Here is a 23602-nt window from a genome sequence, read left to right as displayed (position 1 = left end):
TATTATATTTCATCACGCTTAAAGCTTTGACGAATTGTAGGTACTTTTGTATGTATACATACGTTTAGCAATCAGTTTTCTACCGAAGGCTTCATAGATCCCTATTCTCTATTTATTTATCAAGTATTTTATGGTTATCACGTCAAACACTTATTACTACACATATACACGTTTAATATCTTATCAAACCCTTATCCGCACCTCAATGGTGCTTAGGGCACTGCATCATATAAAACAGCGTTATCTTGATCGTTAACACGTGAAGGAAAGGTGATCAACCCTCCGTTTTAGGTACCAGTCCAAGGTATTGAATAAATATTCGAGTGAAAAAAACACTTATATTTATTTAACCCCACCCCCTCCTTGGGAATTGAACCCGGGACCTCCAGAACGGTAGTCGAGCGTGCTGACCATCACACTACGGAGGCTGACAATAGAGGAGGCCTTTAATATCTACCTTTAACATTTTTTTTCTTTTATTTCTTTTAAAATGACAGGCGCCGTGGCGTAGTTGGGTAGACGCTTGACTGCGAAACTGGCATCGAGGCTTCGATTCCCGCCAGTTGCAAATTGAAAATAAATATTTATTTTCAATGGTCTGAGTGTTTGTGATGTATTTTCACATCGACCTTCCCTATCCTACCATCCTACCAGCAGACAAGCCTAGAGCCCTTGCGGCTTATTCCTAAAAAAATAGTAATAAAAAAGACGTATTTTTTTGTTTGCTTGAATGTTTGTTGACATGTGCTGTGTTTTTACGTAACCTAAAGGGTAGTTTTCAACGTTTTTTCAGTATCTTAAATGTTTATTCACAGGTACTGGATTTTACCCAACAAAAAGGTAGTTATCAGTATTTTTGTGGATATCTCAGATATTTATTTATTAGTACTAGATTTTCACTCAACAAAAGGGTAGTTGTTCTACCCTTTGCCCTATAAGACAGTATGTAAGTAATAGCACAAGCAACGCTTTAGAGAATTTAATTAATATTTATTTAAGATAAATTTAAAGACCTTTAAAAAATAAAACGAAAGTCTCTTTTGTATGGTGAATTCTTAAGCTTCATTTTCCTTGTAACAATTTGTAACAACATTTAGGTCAATGAATGGAAGTGGCACAAACTTTCGGAATCCCTGGTGCGTTGACACAAACCTAACGCTCAGGAAACTTTTAGCTAGTGAAAACTTTTCCATTGTACCTACCTACTTATTGGTAACAAAATAGAAAATGGTGGCTTAAAAAAATGTATTTAAATGACATATTGGCGTTAGGTCATAAACTTATGTGGATATCTCTACATGAGAGAGTATGGGTATTATCCTTCGTTCTATGTAACTTTGACAGAATTTCTCGAGGGTATGGTTGATGACTGTCTGCCTCCGTAGTGTAATGGTCAGCACGTTCGGCTACCGTTCTGGAGGTCCCGGGTTCGATTCCCAGGGGGGGTCAAATGAATATAAGTGATTTTTTCACTCTAATATTTATTCAATATTACCCTGGACTGGTACCTGAAGCGGAGGGCTGATCATCTTTCCTTCGTGTGTTAACGATCAAGATATCACTGTGTTTGTATAATGCAGTGCCCTATGCACCATTGGGGTGCGGATAAGGGTTCGTATGGTTGATGACAATAGTTTAGTGCATAGATTCCCAAACTTATTTGAATCGACGAACATTTTTCAACGTCAATATTTTACATCTTCCCCCTTTGGGAAACTGTGTCTCTATTTAGGATAAAAATAAATATTAAGCGTACGTTTTTGTTTTTATTCATCAATATTGCATAGTTTTTACAGATAGATATTTTTTGTTCTTAAGTGAATACACATTATCTTTTAATTTATCAATTTATGTCACATGCGTATTCGTAATCGTATAATTTCACACAGGACGTTTTGAAATTAAATAATTTAGTGAATTGATAAGTGAATTCATAAAGGGATTGATAAAATAAAGGAAATAATATATTTACTTAAGAACAAAAAATATCTGGTTATAAAAAAACTATATTTTGGGTCTCTAGATTACTTATCGAAGTACTCATACCTAAAAAAACATCTATTCTAATATACCCTTAAATGTATTAAAATAATTGTAAAAATATTGGTTTTAAAAATAATGATAAATTTTTTAAACATCTTTATGGTGAATTGCCCGTTTCACTCCTCACATTGCCTATCAAATTCTCCCAAATTCAGCATTGCCCACTAAGATTTCTTTGCTTACAAGAGGACGATATTGCCCAGTTTGGGAACCTATGGTTAAGAGACTAGAGGGACTGTGTTCGATTACTCATTTTTATCGATTGTTATGCTGTGTGATCCATTATCCCGAATGACGAGGAACATTGTTTTGTATGTTCCAAAGCCCTATGTTACCTAAGACTGCGTGGACATATCGCTCACTCCTTTCAAGAACGTCATAAATCAAAAATCGTCAATTTTCAGTTGTGCATGTTTTCGGAATGCACATAAAATGTACTATATCCCAGCAAAAGAGGCATATTTTTAACTTGATATTTACCCGCTGCAGGGCAGAAAGTGTTGTTTTTGCATTTTGAAGAAAAGGTATTGTTTAATATTTTTTTTATATTTACTAAATATTTTTCGAATGGAGAAAAAACCTCCAAGTTTTAGCTAAAAAGATCTGTTGCACAGTAAAAATTTCAATAAGTGGAGTGATATTCAATTTCAAAACATTGTATTATATTTTTAAAATTTAAAAACGTTCTCCTGAAAAATTAAGTATTTTGATTTATGACATTCTTGAAAGGGATGAGCGATATATCGTTTTATTTTTGAATACAGGAGTATACAAGACCAACCTTCTGATATCCTGATCAACATCGCGACGGATGTTGATATGTTTTATGCGTTCAAATGGGTTTTTTCGGGGTAGGATTCTAAGAATTTTATAAATTTTTACTCACATTTAGATTTTTAATAATATGTGCATTTTGATATTTCAACATAGAAAAAAAGAGAATATGGAATATAGGTATTCATAGGGCTTAAGACTCGTCATAAGTGATGTGAGCTAGATTACGAGCTATATATGAGTATTTTGTACCCATGTAACATTACTTTTCTATGCATGAATGACAAACATATAAGTGGTATGGTTGTCAAGCCCTATAAATACTAGATTCCCATTATTTTCTTCATCTATGTTAAGATATAAAAATAAAAAAATCTTCTTAGTAGAGTAATCTAGATTTATGAATTTGGATGCACCCAAGATGTTGTGAACAATATGTACGCCTAGAAGTTTCATATATATTTATAAGGTTTATCGTGGATTATTTTACAAGACAATAATAACTTTTCCAACTTATAACATCGGTTAAATACAATAAGGAATAACGCGATTAAAAAAAAGTTTAAAATGTCTTTAACTTGAACTTTGATCTTTACCCTTCCCCCATTTCCCTTTTCCTCCCTCCTGTCCTTCTTTCAAGTATTTTTACAAATGTGGAATTTTGTAATTGGTACAGTACAAGCAGTTATTTTGTATTACTCGTATTGGATTGTAACATCATGTTACAGTTCTGTTAAACTCCCAAATATATATATATATATATATAAATATATATATATATATATATATATATATATATATATATATATATATATATATATATATATATATATATATATTTATATATATATATATATATATATATATATATATATATATATATATTTATATATATATATATATATATATATATATATATATATATATATATATATATATATATATATATTAAATATATATATATATATATATATATATATATATATATATATATATATATATATATATATATATATATATATATATATATATATATATATATATATATATATATATATATATATATATATATATATATATATATATATATATATATATATATATATATATATATATATATATATATATATATATATTAAATATTTTCAGGTCGTTTTGCAGCACTACCAGTATGTGTTGTATTTGTAACTTTCATTTCTTTAAAATGATTTAAATGACATTTCGGAGATACAGTTTGGTATTGTGTTTGGACGGGAACATATGTATGTTGAATGGAAAATATTTTACATATTCATGAAACGCGATCAAGGGACTGAAGTGTATTTTGTGACATGTTTGTTCTGCAAAAATATGTTGCGTAATCCCGCAAAAAATAAAGTACCTAAATATTAGAGATAACCACAAGGATTTATTTATTTATTTTTATCATTTATACATTTACAGTAAAAATATCACTTACTCCTTTCAACAGCGTCATAAATCAAAAAACTTGATATTTCAGGAGATCGTTTTTAAAGTTTAAAAATATAATAAAATGTATTAAAAATAAATATCGAACCACTTATTGAACTTTTTACTGTGCAACACATATTTTTACGTAAAATCTGAATGTTTTTTTTTCCATTTGAAAAATATTTAGCATGTTAAAAAAAAAAACAAACAAAAACTTTTCTTCTAAATGCATAAACAAACTTTTTGCTCTGTAGCGGGTAAATATTAAGTTTAAAATATGCCACTTTTGCTGGGATATAGTACATTTTCTGGAAATTTCGAAAACATGCACAACTAAAAATTGTCGATTTTTGATTTATGACGTTGTTGAAAGGAGTGAGCGATATGTATAATGTGTCCTTACTGGGTTTTCCTGACAATATTAATATTATGTATCACACACTGGATTATTCACCCAACGGATGAGATGACAACTCGATGTGAGACATATATCGTTCCTCTTTAAATGTAAGAAGATGGCAGTCTGAGCATCTCAGAGCTTACGACCTGGCATTTGGCTGTCTTAAGCGATTACTTTATACACTTCTTTCATATAAAGAGGAACAATAGATGTTTCATATTAAGTTGAGATAACTATAATATTTACGTTACTTGTTAAGAAAGTCTTTTGTTAATCACTTGCCTATTATGTTCCATACAATCATGGATGATATGGTCGAATGACACTTGTTTTTCTACCCATATAAAAGGAATTATAATATAGAAATAATAATAATGAATAATTGGTGGATATGCATGAGATGATGCATGAATGTGTTAGAAGCGAAGATTGTCTGCAAATACAGATTGGTGTGGCTTTCTTTTTTCTCTACCTACTCCTGCGGCGAGCGGCTTCATGGTTATTTTTTATAGTTAAAATGAATTAATTTGTATGAATATAAAATTCTTTGTAAATAAACTATTAGATTTTAAATAAGAATCATTATTTTTTAGTGTATTAAAAGTATCGTTAACTTTGTGGTGTGGTAATATAACACTTTCCTTGACATTCGTCATTCATTCTGTGCAATACCATTAAAACACTTCTTCATTGAATATTCAACTTTTGATTTTTTTTTAATCATCCCTAGTTTAACTTTACATTACTTTCTAATATCTGAATTGTAAATTTTTAAACTAGGTTTTATCGGCACTTCAGGTGCTGACAGCCAGTGTTTTTTAAAAACTAAAGCCATGTGAAGTACTTTCGAAACCTGTGACCAAAAAAAAGGTCGTCGACTCCAAGATATCAGGTTTTCAGAATATTTCAGGACTTTCAGAACTGTTCGTTAGGGGGTATTTATTTTTCAGCACTTGTACGTTACAGGTGCGACCGTAGCACCTGTCACGCACACCCCTAAAGACGGTCCTTCTGTCAGCGTTTAAACATATTTGTTTTGAGTTTGTAGATATTAAGGGATGTTGGAGATATCGCATATCAAATATTTTCATTTGATGTTAATTATAATAAAATTCGGCATCATAAAACTAACTAAGTCAACATCATGCCGCTTTTGCGCAGAGGTGGGCAGAGGGAATAGACTGCCACACTAATCTGACTTTGGAAATAATCTTCGCTTCTTCCACGTTCATGCATATCCTCATTCCTACTCGCTGCTAATTATGCTAAGTTTTTCTCGGTCTTTCTCTGCTTTTATTTATAACTATATTAATATGATAAATTTGTTACACTTTTCTTTCATCACTTTCTTTCAGATGCCCAAACCATCTCAGCACATTTTTCTTATATTTTAACGATAATGCTTATCTCAGCCTTGCATTCTTTCCTTATATCACGGAAATCCCGTGTAGTGGACAAACGCCCTTATGAGCTAGTCTTCTGGTAAAAATCTCAGTGAAAATCATTTTACTTATTTAACTAACACAATATTTATCCAGTAACAGAAAGGATCAAATTAGAAATGTAATTTAAACCTCTGGGTAGGTACCTAGGGAGTTAAGTGGGTAGGTTGTCTATGCTCTTATAATTTGAAATACTATACTCTTACTGCGTGGGCACTCTTCCTACAAGTATTGTATTTTAACCCTATTATAACTAGACTTAAATGATTTTTTAGATTTTTTCTTTTGGTTCTTTTTTGATAAGACCCCCCCCCCCCAATTAGTCAAACTGAAAAAAAAATAACCACATTTATTTTTAGTACTTTTATTTCAACCGGTTTCGACGGTATATTTTTTAATTTTTTTAAATGTGGTTACCATACTTTTAAAAATAATTTTAACCAATTTTCTAGAGATTTTTACTATTGAAATCTGAAAATAATAACGCAGTTCTCTCCATTGAAGGGACTAAGTTCTTGTGCTTGGAGTACTAGAATATATGTATAAATAAAGAAGATAAGCCATTTGTCGAAACCGGTTGGAATTATAGTATCAAAAATATAGTTTGGTGTTATAAATTTTATAAAATAAGCCATAAAGTAGCAGAAAAAAACTTTAAAAATCTATAAATAAAACTCAATTTTTGTTTTTAATTACTTTATTTATGGTACTATTTTTACAACCCGTCTCGACCAGCACTCTGTATTTTTGAGGGATGGATGCATACTGTTAGTATTCATCCCTGAAGAAGGCAAGGTGGTTGTCAAAACCGGTTGGAAAAAAAGTGCCAAAAATAAAATTGGTAAAACACAAAATTTGAGTATTATTTAATTTATAAAGATTTTTTATTAAATTAATTAATATATATTCTTAAATACATTTTTTTAGATATTTTTTTTGTTAATTAAATTTTTTTTTTTATGTTCACGAGTAATATTTGATTTTAAAAAATACGGTACGGAAAATGAGAGACGTTTGATGTTTACCTCTAAGAGATTTTTTTTCGTTTTGTTAAAAATGAATTTTAAAACCCCATTCAGGAATTTGCCTAAAAAGCTTGAAAATGCCTACAAATAAACAACCCAGATCGAAAATCGGTAGAAACCTTCAATGAAATTCCAAATGACAGCTTGTTATAGTAGACCAATCCGAATTTGAAATTCAAACTACAGCACGGCTTAGTTGTAGTTTGGGGGTACGTACCATAAAAGGGTATTTGTTTCAGAAAACTATGTGATGTTTCCTGATTTTGCTGTTACTAGAGGGTTAAATGTCAAACATCAACTAGGAAAGGCCTATTCTGATTTTTCTGAAGTTCGGTATTGATGCTGATTTTCTTATAAGTATGCCGTTAATATGAATAAGCTTTGTGTGGGTTTTCTGGAAAATGATAATATACCTACCTGAGTCATAAAATCAGCAATATTCAGAAGAAAGACGGAAAATATTATAGTATTTAACCTAACCTTTAAGCTCGATATGAAATTTGATAAAGTTTCATTGATTTGCAAAGTAATGTAATAAAAATAATTTTTGACATCTCAACACAGATGATGAAGAATTTTCTGTATTTACAGGACTTCGAATTAATATAATAATAATAAAGAAATACATCTTTACAAAGATGATGAAGAATATAGAAGTCTGGATATTTACAGGACTTACGACCTGTCATATTACCCATGATGTCATTTCTAATCATGGGTAGAATGGTGAATGTTACACATATGTAAAGTGATCACTTTACAAGCCTTAGACAGGTCGTAAACCCTGTAAATACTCAGACTTTCATATTCGTCATCATCCGTTTTGAGATGTAATTTTTTAAAAAATAATTCAGATTTGTGAACAAGGATTTTGACACACTCAAAACGTTTTATGAAATTTACTTTAATCGTATTTGAGACGTAAGAAAAATGAAAAATAACTCCGAAGTATAGAAACCCAGATTTGGGAACAAGTACTTAGACATGCTCAAAATGTTGTAGTAAATCAAATTTATAGTAAATGAAACTGTTAACTGAGGTAAATTTACAAAAAATGCATGAAAAGTTTGACATAATTCGATTTAAAAGTTGATGTAAAAAAAAAAACAAATTTGTGTTTAATCCAGGTTACTCCAGAACACAATTGGACTAAAATAAAAGTTTGTTTGTTTGTTTTTTTATAAATCAATTTTGTTTTTTACCGAACAATATTTTTGTATTTTGAACGCCTAACAAATCAGAAATTGTCACGAAACTTTTATTTACTTTACAAAAAATATTGACTGAAAATATTGAGTGGGGAAAGAATGATAAAACAAAATTATAGGGCGAATGTAGTTGAATTTAGGAAAAGAGGATGACCGGGGAAATCAAGTAATTTTATCAAAAGATGATTAAACCAGAGAATCTTGTTCAGACAGAAAAGGGAGAGTCCCAACCAACTTCAAATGAGTACCGTATCTCAACAACAAACTAAGCATTTTTTAAAAACACCAAAGAGTTCTTACCTCTCCACTGTAATAGTCTGACGCATAGAGATTATCAAACGGCACAACCACACCAAAACGTCTATTGAAGTATTTGAGTCTCAGAGCGTCTATGATTTAAACAGAGCATCTTGTTCAAACACACAGGGGAGAGTCCCAACCAACTTCAAATGAGCGCTTCTTATATAAAAGCACCAAAGAGTTTTTACTTCTCCACTGCAAAGGTAAGACGCATAAAGATGAACAAACGGCAGAACCAAACGTCTACAGAAGTTTTTGGGTCTGGGAGCGCCTTATGATTAAACCAGAGCATCGTGTTCAGATAGACATGGGAGAGTTCCAACCAACTTCAAATAAGAGCCTTATCACAACCACAAACAAAGCGTTAATAAAATCACCAAATAGGTATTGTTTCTCCACTGCAAAGGTTTGGGGCATCGAGATGATCAAACGGCAGAACCACACCAAAACGTCTACTGAAATTTTTGGGTTTCAGAGGGTTTGGGGTTCAGACAGACAGGGGAGAGTCCCAACCAACTTAAAATTAGTACGTTATTACAACCACAAACTAGTCATTTGATAAAAACACTAAAGAGTTATTACCTCTCCGCTGTAAAGGTCCGACGCATAGAGATGATCAAACGGCAGAGCTGCTAGGAGATCCACGATGAACCAGCTCTTCACGTAGTTGAGAGCTATCGACTTGGAATTGGACACCACCTCCCCCTTTCTACTAACGTAAGTCGTCCGGAAATTTAAAATAATATCTGAAAGAAAAAAATGTTATTGGTCTTAATAAAAACTCTATATTACATCATAATCACAATTTCAGAGGAGTATAAAATATTAATCTACCGCTTAGAGAAAATGCAAAATGTAAAACTACCTAAATAATTATAAGTAAGATTTACAAAGGGAAGATTTTTTAAAATAATCTTTGAAAAACACACACACGACACACACACACAGTCACACTCACACACACACACACACACACACACAATATTTTTGTACATTATAAGAACACAAAACAATTTTCATTCTATGTATATAAAATGTTTTTTAAGATTTGAAATTTTAACTGTAACGCATGCGAGTGTGCGTGTGCGTGTGCGTGTGCGTGCGCGTGTGTGTGTGTATGTGTGTGTGTGAGAGAGAGAGTATGTGTGTGTTTGTGTATGTATATGTGTATTATTATATATTTTTTTCAAATCGTCAAATAATGTATTAATATATTTTTTACGTAGACCATGACTTGCAGAGTACTTTGATGATTTTTTTACTAAACATTTTTTTATGTCAGACATGTGAGCCAAGCGAGCTACCCATTACGCTATGGAGCCGGACAAATATATTGCAATGAATATAAAATACCAGATTACAGGTGAGATACGGACGGATGTAAATGTTGTATGTGAACGTGATAATGAGAACGGGATCAATTCATGGGATTCATTACAAACACGGATGTGATAATATCACAATCGGTTTATTAACAAAGCTCGTCGCATTCAGTACGAGAATAGCTCACGACTCCACAAATCTCATCGGGAATAGGGCTGCGATTAATTGGTAACTGTTATTTATTTGACAAACCGATTGTGATATTGTGATTGGTACGAGATCAACTAAACAGAAACAAAGCAAACTTATCAAATATAGGTGTGCCTAATTCGTAACTGTTATTCGGCTACTCGATAGTGATGGTATTCGTTATTTTTTCGTGGTTTGTATTCCTTACTACCTTTTTTTAATGTCATATATCGCTCACTCCTTTCAATTACGTCAGATATAAAAAAATCGTCAATTTTCAGTTGTGCATGTTTTCGGAATGCCCAGAAAATGTACTATATTCCAGCAAAAGCGGCATATTTTTAACTTAATATTTACCCGCTGCAGGGCAGAAAGTGTTGTTTTTGCATGTAGAAGAAAAGTATTTTTTTTAAATATACTTAATATTTTTCAAATGGAGAAAAAACAGTCAGGTTTTGCCTAAAAAGAACTGTTGCACAGTAAAAAGTTCAATAAGCGGCTTGATATTTATTTTTAATACATTTTATAATATTTTTTAACTTTAAAAACGATCTCCTGAAAAATCAAGTTATTTGATATATGACGTTGTTGAAAGGAGTAAGCGATATGTCTCCCTTTGGCTACCAGGACTATTGGGGTTACTATGCTAGAAATACCGCGATTTAAACATTAATAATTAAAAAGAAAATGTGTTTGATGATTTAGAAACACTCTGACCCATTGCTGAAACAAATCTGTTTTTAAGTTTCATCTTCGGCGCGACAGAAACTAAATGTTTGCAACGTTATAAAAAAATCGACCAACAACTAAATGCTGTTCACTCAATGCCCACCTCCTTTTTGCGCCGTGTGCATAGTACTGCAAATCAAGCTAGTTACTGAGCTGATTAACGACATCCGGTATTGAAAGGATTAGAGTAGGGGTGTGAGTGATAATTTTTTTTTAGCTATGCAATATATGTTTTATATTTGTTTAATTTCATTGCATATTTTTTATTAACCCTGGCACGTAAAAATATGTCTATTTGAAGTAAACGTATATCACAGTTTTACACAACTTACTTTTCGTGGAAACAAAATTGGTTTGTTGTATCTACTTTGTTTTTCAGGTTTCTCTTTAAGTATTTTTAAAAAATTATTTTTTTGTAATTGTAAGATATGTAACGATTTCTTTTAAATAATCGAAATAATAATATATTCAAGAGTTACCTAAATCGTTATTTTCCATACAATTCTTTTATCTACTAAAGCGTTTCATTTTAATTTTAAACAGAATTTTACGTTTGCTTTTACTTAATGAAAAAAGATCAATTATGGCATAATAAATATTTAATTAATCACATTAAAAACGCTTCGGGCTTTGTTTTATGAATGTAGAATTATGATTTTTAATTTAAAAAAGTTAGCGTAAACGAAATCAATGTAATTAAAAAATAACATGCCATAAAAATATGATTCGGAATTTGGAGGTAGATCTATTTATCCGTATAACGTAATTAAATCCAGATTTTAGAAATTCGTGTTCAATTAAAGGTCGAGCGTAATCGTTAAAATTATCTGTTTACTAAAGATTTAAAATATTTCTCGGGTATTATAATACGAAATATAATTTCCATCTCAAATGGGAAGCCGTAAAATTAATGTTAAAAGCAAAATGTTAAAATCAACAAGATATTCGAAACATTATCTTCAATAATTGAATTCCGTATATTTAAAAGGGTCTAAGTCTACTTATACAAAATTTTCAGTACCCGTTTTTCACATCTCTTATACGAAAAACGACAATATATTTTATAGTAAAGTATATGTAATATGTAATATGGTCAGCATGAACTGAAGGCCCCGGGTTCAATTCCCAGGGGGGAGGGTCAGATAATATAAATGATTTTTTCACTCTAATATTTATTCAATAAAAATACCTGAACTAGTACCTGAAACGTAAGACTCATCACCTAGCCTTCATATAATTAACGATTAACTGAACTTGGCATCAATTTGATACAATGTCTCGTACACCATTGGGTGTGGATGATAGTAAAAAGGAGAAGATGAAGAATATTAAGGAAATGCAAATGAAGATGTAGGAGAGTAAAAAGAATGTGAAGAAAAATAAGAATAAGAGGAATGAGTGGAAGAGGAATGAGAAGAAGAAGTAGAAGAAGAAGATGAAGAAAATTTAAACAATGCAAATGAAGATGTAGGAGAAGAAAAATAATATGAAGAAGAATAAGAATAAGAGGAATGAGAGGAAAAGGAATGAGAAGGAGAAGTAGAAAAAGAAGAAGAAGAATAAGAAGAAGAAGAACTGAAAGGTGAAGAAGGAGAAGAGGAATCAGAAGAAGAGGAAGAGGACGCAGAATATGATGAAGAAAATGTAATAGAAGGGGAAATAGGTGAATAAGATTTTGGTACTAGTGTCTTTCTAAAAGTCCAATGAAATGGGTTCAACAATGTATCTTTCATCCTCATAAATATTTTTCTGAATATGTAAACCAAAAAGCATTCAATTAAAAAAAACAGCGCTTACCTATGATAAAAAGAGCCTCTACAACCACGTCACTGATCATCGATGGTCTATCTACATTAACGAAGCTGGCATTGTACGGAACCACAACGGCCACATAGAACGTGGCTATCAGGATCAACCAGTCCCAGAACGTCTTGAACACTCCGTAGTGCGAGATGATGAAGCGAGACTTCTTTATGGCGGATGTCTTGTACTCTGGGAGCGGCGGGTCGGTGGAATGCAGAAGGTTCTGGAAACAATCACACAAAATATAACACATAAATATGTCATAGGTTTTGGAACCAATCAAAAAAACGTAATACAAAAACTAGTGAAAGGTTCTGGAACCAAACAAAATGTAACAAATAAACATGTTAAAGATTCTGGATCCAATCACACTAAATATAACATAAAAACATGTTAAAAGGTTCTGGATCCAACAACTCAAAATATAACACATAAACATGTTAAAAGGTTCTGGAACCAATTACACAAAACATAACACATAAACATGTTGATGGTTCTGGAACCAATCAAGTTCCGGAACCAATCACATAAAATTTAGCACATAAACATGTTGAAGCTTCAATCATACAAGATATAATACGTAAACACGTTAAAGGTTCTGGAACCAATCATATAAAATATAACACATGAATAGTTAAAGGTTCCGGAACCAACCACACAAAATGTAACACATGTTTTTTTATTCCTAATATTTTGAGTTTGTCCAAGATTTTTTCCAAGACTTCCAAGTCTTTTTTTTTACCAGAAACCTTCATAATTATTTTTTTACTAAACATATATTCTGACCATACTTATATTTTTCACTATTCCCCTTCATCTTTGTTGAGTTATCAATAAAAAATGTATGAATAATTCGTAAGTGGAGCGAAGTTTAGAATTTGTGAACAAAAGTTGATTTATACTGCGTATTTAATTTGATTCGTTTATCTTATAAATAAAAGAAATCTTATTAAACAAAAAGTAAAAAGTAGTCTTATGCTATTTGAAGACCCTCTGTAAAAAAATAGTTAAGAAAGTAAAAAAATATTTTTATTTGATATAAATTTTATTTGTTGCTTAAATTTAATATCTTTTATAAAGTTTAAGAGGATTATATACAGGAAATAAAAATGACGGTATTTTGATTAAAAATGCCATGGGGAAAAATTTCAAAGTATTTCTTTGAAGTTTATAAAATACGTATACATGTAGATATTTTTTTCATTTCAATAAGGATACGAGAGATTTTATCAATATATTATTAACTGAGTAGAAATAATTTCGATTGAAACGCAATTCAATTTGAGAAAAGCGGTTTTATACATGTAAAGTAATATGATAATATTATTGAAGGCTATACATTTTAAATCTACGAATTAAGAGATTAAAGGAATATTTTAGGCAAACGATATTTAAAAATGCGATTTTCGTATAAGCCGATTAGTAACAAGGCGAAAAACGTACAATAGGAAGTAAAGATCTGAAAATATACATTAAAATATCAACGGTAAGGATTATTTAAAAAAAAAATGGATCGCTAAAATATCTGGGTATTAATGTTTGTTAGTAGCTAGGTACTACAAATAAATCTAAGAAACGGTGCCTTTGTGAAATTCGATCAAAAACTATTTCTGATCGAATATATGTGTCGCCTACTTTCAAAATCCGCCAGATCCATATAAGTTGATTTTACAAAGAATGCAAAATTCTCCGGGAATCATTTATGTTTAAAAGATTTGTCTGTCTTTAGATAAAATATTATGAAATAGAATATTTTCCCAATTTTCAGAAAATCATTCAGTATTTGATATGACAGACACAAACCGATAATGACGTCATCTTAATTTTTGACAAATCTCCATTCTCTTATTGGCCGATATGGGTCAGAAAGCAAGTTCCATGAATATAGCGGAATTTGAAATAGAACGCTGTTTTTAAGTATTTTTAGCAGGGTTTTCAAGTATATAAATATTGTAAACTAAAAACCCGCAATTGGCATGCCGATAGCATTTTTTTTTAAATCTTATAAAATTGGATCTAACGGATTTTGAAAGCAGGCGACACATTTGATTATGTATTGGGCTGTTTTTTAAGAGGTTTGATTTTTAAACAGTTTGTCAATTTGACAGTTGTCAGTTGATTTGAAGGCAGTACGTTTTGCCATTTCATCATGAATAGACTGAATGACCATTATGCGCGTCGTAGTTTCGGTGGATGGGTCGAAAATAATATTCTTAATCCTCTTTTTTAACACCATTTTTTTTACTAATGAGGCGCATTTTCGGTTAAATGGCTATGTCAAAAGCTGAATTGTTTGTAATATCCAGAGTAGATTATTGTAACGGTATATACACGGGTCTACCAAACAATAAAATGGCTCGACTGCAATCAGTGTTAAACGCAGCAGCGAGACTAATTTTTGGAATTTCTAAATTCAGTCACATCACCCCACTACTTCACAAACTCCACTGGTTACGCTTTCCCGAAAGGGTTGAGTATAAACTCTGCCTACTCATGTATAAATCAATACACAATATGGCTCCAGAGTATCTTAAGGAGCTGTGTATTCCAGATGAATTGGTTGATAGACGTCTCACGCTTCGATCGGCTACAACATCTGCAATGGGCAAAGTTATCTTACCAGCTCGCAACCAACGCACTAAATTTGGCGAGCGTGCCTTTGCTGTTGCAGGACCGACGGCGTGGAATGCTCTTCCACCAGTGGTTAGAAATAGTGAGAGTGAGATGATCTTTAGAAAAAGACTAAAAACACATTTGTTTGCTAAATCATTTCCACCAAAATATTTTCCCCAATTCATTCACAGTGAAGCACCCTTGAGGTATTTATTTACGAAAATGGCGGTATATAAGTTTACAAAAGCCTTTGTCGAGACGCCCTTACATCCATTAAAAGTCACTGTTTGGTGTGCTTTATGGGCAGGTGGAATCATTGGCCCATTGCATGCGTATTGAAAAAGAAGCGGTTAGCTTCGAAACCGGTAGACATTATAACTAACCCTACACCGCATGACCTTTTTTTGCATGACTGCATGACTGCATTGACAGTTCGTCTTCAAAAGACAAGTGAAGTTATTATTTTGGCGTTCATAGCGCCTCTTTCGGCTAAATTATGAACTGTATACGTGAGTTATGAATGTATATAATCAGTAACAACAAAGAATGGTTGCTTATATTTTTAATGGACGTTTTAACACTAACTTTTGGGTATGTAATAAATTTGATACACTATGCAGTGAAGGTTTTACTTATAATAATAATAATAATAAACCCTTATCTGCACCCCAATGGTGCATAGGGCACTGTGTCATATAAACGCAGTGTTATCTCGATCGTTTACATATGAAGGAAAGGTGATCAGCCCTCCGCTTCAGGTACCGGTCCATGGTAATATTGAATGAATATTACAGTGAAAAAATTACTTATATTTATTTTACCCACCTCGGGAATCGAACCCAGGACCTGTGCTGATTATTACACTACGGAGGCGGACAAAGTTATAATAAAATATTTCATGTGAATTTAAAAGAAAGTAATATTTTAACTATGAAAAAAATTATGAAAGTAATTGGAAGGTTTTATGGTACGACTCACATTGTTGAGCTTCAGTTTGGTCTTCATCTTGTCCGGCTTGTAGTGGCCCGAGAGCTGGTAGAGCACGGCCCGGGAGCGCCGGCGCCCCATGCTGGCGGGCGAAGGCGCCTCCGCGTCCAGGGCGCCCCCTGACTCTGCAAGGAGGCAACTAGAGTCAGCCCTGAAGCGCGCCCCGAGCAGCGCGGCTGCGGGCACAAAAGGGGATAAAGCAAGAGTCACTACCCCCGCCGACGGCGACGGTCTCACGGGCCCTGGGGGAAACAAGGACAAACGGGTGTGCCAGACCTCTCAATTGCAACACTCAGTTATCATTTGCTACCTGGTTCCTGCCTAATCCGTAACGAGCTCCACCGGACACTTTGTGTATTCAAATACATGAACACACTCACACACACACACACACATCATCAAATTCGCTTAAAAATTTCAACCTGTTGTATAATTTTTTCTCTTAATCCCATCCTTGTCTCATGTCTCTTCTTATATATAGACTTTTCTTATGCATAGGTGTGAAGAACTGTAATTGGTACTCATGATTTTTTATTATTCTTATTTATCATATATTGTAACTGTTATTTTTCCTTCCAATAAAAAAAAAAAAAAAAAATAGGAAATAATTTTATAAACATCAACTAAACTTACATCTTATAACTGATTATGTTTTTTTGTTATTATTTTTACTTTAGCTCTACATTAAGCTACTTTAGCTTTGCCTATTAATCTTTTTAACTTCTGCTATATTTTATTGTTGCTGTTTACTTTTAACTCGTTTAACATTTCGCTCACTCCTTTCAAAAACGTCATAAATCAAAAATCTTCAATTTGCAGTTTTGCGTGTTTTCGGAATGCCCAGAAAATGTACTTTATCCCAGCAACGGAGGCATATTTTAAACTTAGTATTTAACCGCTACAGGGCAGAAAGTGTTGTTTTTGCATTTTGAAGAAAAGGCATTGCTTAAGTATTTTTTTAAATATCCTAAATATTTTTCAAATGGACAAAAAACTTCAGGTTTTACCTAAAAATATCTGCTGCACAGTAAAAAGTTCAATAAATGGCTTGATATTTATTTTAATACATTGTATTTTAATTTAAAACTTTTAAAACGTTCTCCTGAAAAATCAAGTTCTTTGATTTATGACGTTCTTGAAAGTAGTGAGCGATTTGTGAAATTTTGTAATTGGAATGTTACAATTACATATTTTATTTTTTATTCATTATTGTGAATGTATTTATGTTAATTTTCTGTTAAATTTCTAAATGAATAAATAAACATTTACGTGTAATTTCACTACCAAAATTAAACGAAAAATATAATTGTATATATATATATATATATATATATATATATATATATATATATATATATATATATATATATATATATATATATATATATATAAATATATGTATATATATATATATAAATATATATATATATATATATATATATATATATATATATATATATATATATATATATATATATATATATATATATATATATATATATATATATATATATATATATATATATATATATATATATATATATATATATATATATATATATATATATATATATATATATATATATATATATATATATATATATATATATATATATATATATATATATATATATATATATATTTATGCATAGGAAACATCGTATGCATAAATAATTTGTTTATTTATATATTTCGTAGGTGGTGTATTGTAGACACATGTTATAATTATATTAATAATTAGAATAATGTACGGTATATTTAAACTTTATAATTTTTTTTGTAGAAATTAGTTAGGGCCATTAAAAAAAGTATATTAATTTTTTTGAATTGTTAAGTCTTCTATACTTAAATATTAATTGAATTTGTAGTTCATAAATAAAACTTATATGTATATGTATATATATTAGTTTTATAAGGATGTAAATGCAAAAGAAGTTTGTCTATTTTAAATATGTATGGTGATTTTAAACAAAGTTATTTTGCGAGATGTAAAATAAACTTTTTGGTCTTAGGTTTGAAAAATATTAATTTCTTTTAAAATTGGTAATGAAAGTTAACATCTACTTTTTTTTTTGAATCGTAAAAGAAGTAAAATTAGAATCATCCACGAAATAAAACGAATATTTTAATTTAGAATGTGTACTCTACTAAAACATTTTATTTCATTAATTGATCCAGCAGTCATTTTAAATATGTCTATCCATTTTAAATTTTAAATTTACTTTTCAAATACCATAATCTCTTTAAATCTACTATAACACGTGTTTCGATGCATTCATCATTTCCAAAAACCTGTATGTGTTTGATAATGATGCTGAATGCATCAAAACACGTGTCACAACAGATTCATAGAAATAATGGTATTTAACAAGTAAAATTTAAATAATAATTATAAAATAATAAAATATTTACGCTCTATATAACAAAGAACTTATGTGTCGGGTTGTGGTCCCGTGGTTAGTGTCGCGGACTCTTAAGTCAGAGCTTCTCGGTTCGAACCCACTCTACCACCTCACCTATTTCTGTTGATACCTGTTTCAAATAATGAGCCGCTTAGGCTCACAGAAATAGTATAAAATTGAAATATTTGTGTAAATAATAAAAACACAAATATTTCTCTTAAAAAAAAGATGACGCGTTACTTTAAATCAATTATGAATTACGAACCAATTACTGTAATATTTAAAAAAGTTTGTAATTATAAAAATGTAATATTTGAGATTTCAAGTATGTAGCGTAGTAGTTCAATGTTTGAATAAAGGGTAAATATATTAGAATATAGTTAATAATCACTATGTAATCTATGTTAACATATTAAATAAGTTGTCTATGGCTTCCGTTTATAAATATTACAAAGTTGGTATCTGTGTTTACATCTAGTTCAATCGAAGCTGATCGGAGGAACTCAAACAATATTCTGTTGATCTATGATATTACCTCAAAGTAATTTCTGAGCCAGTGCCTACTTTAAATAATAATCTATCCATACAATTTATGTAATAGCTCGCTCCTTTTGCATCATGGCGGATAATAATCATTACACATATTCTGCGGTCTAGCACACTAACATTAATGATGGTATCGATAGGATATAGAACATATTGGAGTAAGGCTATTAGGATTATAATCGAACATGCGCTCGGAGAAAATTTCACCGTATTCGGTTTCTAAGAGGTAAACTGGCGAACACCGCCTAAAGCGAGGTCAGACCTCGCACAAGGCGTTTGGGATAGTGACGCAAAGGGCTCTGTATATAACATCAATTTTATTTTTTGAATATTGAAAGCATTAACTTTGTGGATCATAGTGATATATTACTTTGAGAAATAAAAAGACTTTGTTTTTTGACCCACTGACATTTTTATCAACAACCAACTAGTTTCGGCAACAACCTGTTGCCCTCTTCAGGGTTTATTTTAAAATAAACCCTGAAGAGAGCTACAAGTTGTGGCCGAAACTGGTTGGTTGTTAATAAAAATATGAGTGGATCAAAAAACAAAGTCTTTTTATTTCTTAAAATAATATAACATAAATTCTCTACGTTTATACTTGTATGTAGATTAGAGGTGAGACTTATGCGTAAATGTTACTGTTTCAGGTACTTGATTGGGATGGTTTTGTTTATTGTTCTTTCACAGCAGAAACATACAATTCAGTAAGTAATCGGCTGCGCGAGGGGCCAGACGTATCTCGGCGCAATTTTTTTTGTAGAATATGTAAACATTGGAGCTTGATTTTTTTTAAAGGATACACATAAACTGAAAAAACTCTTGGCCTTTCAAAAACTTTTCCTTTATTTAAAACCGTATATTTATTTCATTGAAATACTTTTTTTTAAACAAAACAGTGATTTAAGAAAAAAAAATAATTACGTCGAATGTTATCTGGATTTAGAGAGAATAGAGTTGCGGGCTATCGAATATCCCGCCACAAAGTTATTCTTTTTACTAGCAACCAAATTCGTGCACTGATTGACGTGATTTGCTTAAAATGATCGAATTAAAAAACCGACTTATTTTGAAGAAGTCGTTTTTTTTTTAAATTCCATGCCCAAGTCTACAATCAAACACTTACCTACCACATTTGATCAAAGGAACTTATTACGCAATTACGCATTACGTATTACGCATTCAAGCTCTTAAAACCACTTACAGAACCCTTTGCGTTATACTCCTACAAACCCAGTTTAATGCTCTTACCGCGTTTTAGGTTATGTTTGCCAATTAAACCAAATACTGCTCCTCCAACCTTATCTTAAAAGCTTACATTAAATTTTAAATAAATACGAAACTTAACTACTTTTTAGGAATGTTAAGATTTATGATGTTTTGATTAAGAACGTTACTCGTGAGTAAAATGAGCTCTGTAATTACCCAGACTTTCATATTCTTCTTCATCTATGTTGAGATGTCAAAAGTAATTATTACTAACAATTGTAAAGATATTACTAACATTTGTACTTAATGCACCAGAGTCTATCATGCTTTTAATGTTAATAATAAAATAATAAAACCCTTATCCGCACCCCAATGGTGCATAGGGCACTGCGTCATATAAACGCAGTGTAATCTTGATCGTTTACGCATGAAGGAAAGGTGATCAGCCCTCCACTTCAGGTACCAGTCCAGGGTAATATTGAATAAATATTACAGTGAAAAAATCACTTATATTTATTTTACCCCCCCTAGGGAATCGAACCCGGGACCTACAGAACAGTAGCAGAGCGTGCTGACCATTACACTACGGAGGCGGGTGCTTTTAATGTTAGTCGTGTATAAAATTATTGATACGTTTTTTTTATGTAGTTGTGATTGATTATTGATCACACATTCTATTAAATATTGTATCCAAGACATTTTGAGTGTGTCCACATACTATATAAATCTGGGTTTTATCCACATAGGAGTTATTTTAATTTAATTTGACATTTTAATAACGCTGTTTATGCTAGCTCAGCTGTCCAAACTCAAAACACAGTAAGGGACATTTTTTTTGGAGTACGTTTTTTTTTGCATTTTTGGAGCAAGACGATTCTACTTAGTCCAAAAATGCAAATAAAACGTACTGCAAAAAAATGTCTCTAACTGTATTTTAAGTTTGGACAGCCGAGCTTATATAAAGCTTATAGGCTACAAGCCCAGTATATACCCAGACTTCGATATTCTTTTTTTTTTGCAGTACGTTTATTTGCATTTTTAGACTAAATAGAATCGTCTTACTCCAAAAACTAACTAACTAACTAGTTAGTTAGTTAGTTAGTTTTTGGAGTAAGACGATTCTACTTAGTCCAAAAATGCAAATAAACTTACTGTATTTTAAGTTTGGACAGCCGAGCTTATATAAAGCTTATAGGCTACAAGCCCAGTAAATGCCCAGACTTCAATATTCTTCTTCATCTTTCTTGAGATATCAAAAAAATATTGAAGAATTGTATGATTATAGAAGATTGGAGGAGGCAGTGATATTGTTTACATTTTTTCACCTTTCAGATGGAACAGGGTATATTGTATTTCATAACATCCCTAATGCAATTAGAAATTGTATTTAAGACACTCTTATTATAATTCTAACAGCCTTATCGGGGATTTGAGGGGACCATAAGACCATAACAAGCAGGGTACATATCAGTAACACAATAATATATGGTGACATTCACACGTGTGTATAAAATATATGTAACAACAAGTTAGCTCAAATCAAAAGGCTAAATGACGATAACAATATATTTTTACGTGCGGGCAAAGTGACTCATGCTTCATCTAGTGACATTCAAAAGATGTTCCTCACCTAAAATTATAATATATTTAAAAAAATGAGATTCAACGTTTTTCCAAACTTTAATTGAAATGGTTACAGGTAAGATGGATTCATCTCTTGAATGTCACATCAGTTTTGAGAAATAAATACCCCCTCGACCGTATCACAAAGGAGTTACACAACTTCACGTAGCGGTCAGAAAGGATATATAGTAAACCCTCCTATAGCGTTGAGATATTTACCGCGGTATCGGAGTGAGCGTTATAGGGGTTTAATGTTTTATATTGTATTTTTACATTTAACTAGCGGAAATGATTGAAATGAGTCATTAAATTAAAATACAGTTTTAGAACATATACTCCCTATAACGCGGTAAAAATAATATGTAAATCACACCGACAATTTATGATAATTTACATACGTAGCTCTTTTTTCGTAAAATATAATTCTACCTAAAGGGCGCTTCATTGTGTATAATTGATTTTCTTTCTCTATTCCTCGTCTATACCATTGGATTTTTCCATTACCACACGAATTGTTTAAATTATTCAACGAATAGCGACAATTAAAGATTAACGATTAATAATCGATAAACTGACAATTAATTTATCACAATATTAATAATAAATTTGTTTGATAACAATTTAAAATAAATTAATTAAAAGTTGAATATAAAATATTATACAACTCAACGTTATAGGGGGGTTTACTATATATATATATATATATATATATATATATATATATATATATATATATATATATATATATATATATATATATATATATATATATATATTATATATATATATATATATATATATATATATATATATATATATACATATATACACCTTGAAATACACATTTACCTGTAATATACACACACCATCGCAGAACACAGATGCAGGAATACAAAGCCAAATGCACTTTCACATTATAGGCACGTCACGGAACATTCTGGATCGCGTTCGGAAACGCGAGAGAGCAGGCAATATCCCAACTCGAGTGTTCCACAAATAGGACGAACGGGCGATCAAATTCAATCAAATAATAGCTGTAAACTTTTATAATAAAATGTCCAATTAACAGTAGTGCTTTAAAGTAATATTGTGTCATGATTTAGTTTTTGAGTATTTTTTTTTACTTGTTTGGTGAGAAAGGATTTTGGGTGACATAACCAATTATTGACAGCCTGCTAAATACTTGCGATATTTACATAGTTTAACTAGCGGACCCGACAGACCTTGTCCTGCCTAAACGTTGGCTTGCCTGGTATTAACTGATTCAGCAAACAATTGAAAAGTATTCGAATTTTAGATAAACTATATGGTAAGAGACATTTGATATAGAGTTTGACAATTGTTAATCTTACCTATTCCGAGATCTATTTAAACACACACAAAAAACATTAAAATTGGATAAATAAATTTAATAACATAAATGAATTTGGCGTTAAGAACTGAACTGTTTCCCAATTGGTGATACATTTAAATCTGGTTTGCATATAAATAATCGTTTTATATGAACACTCGTAAAGTGTCTAAATTATTTGAT

General features: G+C 31.1%; 1 protein-coding gene across 1 annotated transcript in view; it reads right to left on the bottom strand.

Moving 5' to 3' along the window:
- Positions 1-23602, bottom strand: part of Elk (Eag-like K[+] channel) — a 235692-nt gene that overhangs the window by 43946 nt on the left and 168144 nt on the right. Inside the window, exons 5-7 of the mRNA XM_088269582.1 lie at positions 16280-16413; positions 12683-12911; positions 9227-9390 (exon numbers count right to left, since the gene is read on the bottom strand). Coding sequence (XP_088125708.1) covers positions 9227-9390; positions 12683-12911; positions 16280-16413 — 527 coding nt within the window. The remainder of the gene's footprint in view (positions 1-9226; positions 9391-12682; positions 12912-16279; positions 16414-23602) is intronic.

Source organism: Brachycentrus maculatus, unplaced genomic scaffold, assembly GCF_059751285.1.
Source record: "Brachycentrus maculatus isolate JH-2025_06_01 unplaced genomic scaffold, ASM5975128v1 h1tg000357l, whole genome shotgun sequence".
NCBI lineage: Eukaryota > Metazoa > Arthropoda > Insecta > Trichoptera > Brachycentridae > Brachycentrus > Brachycentrus maculatus.
The sequence above is the reverse complement of the archived record's forward strand: the minus strand, read 5'-3'. Positions and strand labels throughout refer to the sequence as shown.